Genomic DNA, 4,306 nt, shown 5'->3' on the forward strand with positions numbered 1-4,306 from the left:
ACACACCCCAAATAAGCAAAGACAATCTTATTTTCTCCTAGGAAAAGAGAACACTGCTAGAAAGAAAAGTGTCTTTGGAAAAGAAGCTGCTGCATCTCAGATCCAACGCTGGATATGCTAAAAGGTTTGCAGATTGACCCCCTAAGTCAAAGCAGTCCCTGATCTCTTTCCTTTCCTCTAGTACACTGGCCATGGATACAGCCTTTGCAACCTCCAAGGGGATAGGACAACTGAGGATGGAGAAGGGAGGGAGAATTCCTGGGATCCATAACTGTGTTCCTCCTCTTCCCCAGCCCGGGAGAGTCAGGGGGCAGAGTTCGCTGAGGGCATCAGGGGACCATGTGGGATGCTTCATCAGTGGGTGAGCCTCCTGTTTTCTCTTAGCCAAAAAGGATGCTGTAGAGAATCCCATTTCTTGTGAGGCTTTTGTTGCTGTAATTGGTCTCCACAAAAGCTTGCAGTAAACTGGACAGTCCATGAGTGGAAAGCTGGTAGTTTTGTGATGATCTCCAACTCCACAATACTGAAGGAAATATTGTGGAAAATATCTTTAGTTCTTTGGACTTACAAATGCTTCTAAGTTAATTCCAAGCAGTCCCAGAGTCTTTAGTTTGCTGGGAATGGAGGTGGATTTGTGGCTATCACCACAACTGATTGACTACCCAACTGCAAATAGAACAAGCATGTGGAATATCATGTAACATATCATTTGATGTTTTCTGAGGGCTTGAAAAAAAAAAATTCAAAGCCCATCATGGTCATTATATGTACTGATGTAAACATATAATGTTCACAGTCAAGTCTGTCTCAAGGTCTTAGTTCACCCACTTAGAGCTATGATTCTAGATTGTTCACTAGGATTTCAGGTACCATATGATCCTAAGGCATTTGACTGCTAACCAGAAACCTGGTGGTTCAAACCCACCAGCCACTCCTCAGAAGGAAAGTTGGATGATCTACTTCCGTAGTGATACCACTTCAGAAACCCAAGCAGGGGTCACTATGAGTTGGATCCAACTCGATGACAGAGAGTATATGATCCTGAGAATGTGCAAATTGCTGTTCTCATTCATTCAACATCATATGCTCCAACATCCCTTTCTCTGTTTCTCTATCCTTTGTTATTAAGTTTCTTTCTTTTCCCACCACTTCTCTTGTGCTGTGCCTTCTGCGGGCTCACATCCATGCGTGTTAGGCCTCGTTTTGCCAGAGTCACACATGACCCATGCAGTAGCGTACACATATTTGGCAACACTGAATACCACTAAGTTATTAATTTCTGCATCTTCCTTCCTGAGTATATGCACATATCTCCGGAAGGTAGACTTCACGGTAGGTTTGTAGCACTCAACAACTCTAGAAAGAATGAAGGAAATATTGTGGAACATAGCCTTAGGTCTTTGGAATTACTTGTGAATACGCATTACTTAATTTTAATTAAATCTTTGGCTTATTTTTGTCCTTTCCTTAAAAGAGCTCAACTACTGGCTTGTACATTGAACTTTGCATTAAGCATCAAAGCATTCTGAATTTGATTTCTTTTTCTTTTTTTTTAATGATTTTTTTAAATTGATGATAGGATTTTTGTCTGTCTTTAAGCCAATAATATGTTTTAAAAGCCAAACTGACCTTTTTTTTTTTTTCAGTTCTATTATATATGAGCAGTTGTTAAAAGGAATTCTCAAAAAGCTCTTAAGGAAGTTTCAGAAATGTCTTGAGGGAAATGGATGCTTTGTGTTTCCAAAACAGTGTTTGAACATCCAGTCTCATGAAGTTTTCATAGATTGTAGGTATCACAAATGCCTATCTTACTACTTTTTCTGAACAATGTGTGGATATATTCACTCCTCTAAGTGACAAGAAAATAGAGGTACTTGTATGAGACTTACGGTGGAAGCAGTAGAGATTTGGTTGAGCTACTGTAAGTAAAGGGGATTTTTGTTAGGTTAAGATTGGATGGGTGTGGCCATAAAGAAGACAAAGCTAATGGGAAGACAGAAGGGCCATCTTTGGCATCTCACTTTTGAAAGCAGGTCATTTTGTTGCTTCCATTCAATCATGGGTGTTTGTGTGGCTTCACTTTTCTCTAGGTCTTTGTTCTGCCTTCTGATTCATTAACTTTTTACACTGATGTCACCATACTGGCTTATGTTCTCTGTATTTTCCTTTCAAATTCCAGAGGAAAGACTCAGATCAGCCTAGTACCTCTTCCAAAATTGAGGAAACTGATGATGTTGGTCACCCTGCCTTGTCAGCCAACCAGTGGCCTTTGGCAGGTACCCATTTCAAGTCCTGTTGATGGCCTCCCCTTACCCTAGGACTAGCCTTGGGCAGCTTCCCAGAGCAGGGCCTGTGCGTGCTTTAATTTCACTTACGCTTAGATGATGTGACAGGCACCATGCTTATTATTATTTTTTAAATTGTGTTGGGCTTCATTCTGCTATTTGGATAAAAGATTCAATATATTCTAACAGGACATGTCTAATATTAACAAGCATCTCTGAGGATAATCATTTTAAGCCTTTATGACTCAGAAGAAAATGACAAAGCATTTCTTTGCATATTGAAACATATTCCTTATATTAAGCTAAATGTCATAATTACTTAACAAGAGCTAAAAGATTTGGCTGAAACATCTTTTTTTAAAATTGAAAAAATAAAAAGGTTGACTCCATTCTTTACTACTTTTACTGCTTCTGTGAGTCACAATATCTGTGTGACTAAAACCAACAAATTCTTTGGATGTTAGTTTTTGTTTTTGTTTTTTCTCTCTCTAATATATGACTAAGAACAGAAAGAAGAGTTTTCCAAACTGTGCTCTTAATGGGATCCCTGAATAATATTTTCAACTGCATCCTTATAGTAAGGGAGCTCTGGTAGCATAGTGCCTAAGGCACTTGACTGCTAACCAGAAGGCTGGCAGTTCAAACCCACCAGCCACTCCTCGGAAGGAAAATGGGGCAATCTACTTCCATAGTGATACTGCCTCGGAAACCCAAGGAGGGGTCGCTGTGAGTCGGGTCTGACTCGCCGGCACATAACAACAACAACCTTATAGTAAACACAGAGACTGTACCTCATAGCATCCATCCTTTAAAAAAAAAGATAGCATGATGGCAGAGAGCAATTAAACCAAAGCCATTGTACTAGGCACAGAGGGCAGTGTAGCAAGATCCAATAACTCTGATGGTGTGAGTGAATCCAAAGATAGATTTTAGTTTCCTGAGTCTGGACTGGGGGACAGTCTTCCATGAACTCAGTTTCCTTCAACTATGTCTTTGACAGACATTGGAGCAGAGAGGTTGAGGGTATCCTTCTTCTCAGGAAGTTAGTCTATAGCCATTGTATGTTGCTAAGGCGAAGCCGTTTGTTTTCCCATTTTTAAAAGTGAAGGTTAGAATTGATATCCTTTTTGGAATGCTAAGGCATCTGCTCATATATGCAGGTAGCTACAGATCCCTTCACTCACCCTCAGTGGTGAGATGAGGAAGGATCTGTGGTGTAGGCTCCAGATTCTCCTCTCAATTTGGGAGGCTTTTTTTGTCTGCTCCCATTGACGATTCCTAGTTGCCACCTTCTTCAGCTCCAAGTCTGAAACATCTGAGGCAAAAAGAAAACCCAGGATCTCACCATTGTGTCGTTCATTCCTCTTGTCCAAAAGCTGTAAACTCATCTTCCTTCTTCTCTCCACCTATTAATGTCTGGTTATATTTGCTTATATAAAACGTCCAGGGTTTTTGTTTGTACTTAGCTGGAAGAATAGGAAAAAGTACATCCCCTCCATCTTCCTAGAAGCAGAAGTCCTTCAATTCTATTTTAATTTCAATGTTTTCTTTATATTTTTATTCTATTCCATGTGCAGAGAAAATATTGATCAAAATGTATATTGAGGCATTGGGATGCAGAGCATGAATCCTAGGTAACAACGCAGACATTTCTTAGAAGAGCCATGAATTCTTTTTCTATACTTGGCTTTTGGTTGTTGGCTTCCTCTTGTTTTGCTTTACACTTATAATTATTTTGTTTTGCTTTCTCTTTCATAAGACTGAATGCTTTAACTAAAATATAAGTAATAAAGCTTAAAAAAAGCTCAAGAGGCAGCTGATGTAGATGTAGTCTCACATTTAAAGACCTTAATGGATGACTAGATTTCATATTTATTGAACAATCCTCATAGAAATATCTTGTGACTTCCTTTACTCACTTGTTCTGATGTAAGCCTGAAAGCTCTGTGTTTTTGAGAGTAATTCTGGAAACATATTTCTTCCATCTTGAGACTTATTTCAAATTTGTCTTTATCTATGAT

At 39.2% G+C, this 4,306-nt stretch overlaps 1 protein-coding gene across 1 annotated transcript in view; it reads left to right on the top strand.

Annotated features, from left to right (window-relative positions):
- The window catches only part of CCDC68 (coiled-coil domain containing 68), a 28,837-nt gene that overhangs the window by 16,846 nt on the left and 7,685 nt on the right, over window positions 1-4,306 (top strand). The window contains exons 6-7 of the mRNA XM_007935554.1: window positions 42-124; window positions 2,180-2,276. Coding sequence (XP_007933745.1) covers window positions 42-124; window positions 2,180-2,276 — 180 coding nt within the window. The remainder of the gene's footprint in view (window positions 1-41; window positions 125-2,179; window positions 2,277-4,306) is intronic.

Source organism: Orycteropus afer, unplaced genomic scaffold (genome assembly GCF_000298275.1).
Source record: "Orycteropus afer afer isolate SDZICR_OR568_19922 unplaced genomic scaffold, OryAfe1.0 scaffold00029, whole genome shotgun sequence".
Lineage (NCBI taxonomy): Eukaryota > Metazoa > Chordata > Mammalia > Tubulidentata > Orycteropodidae > Orycteropus > Orycteropus afer.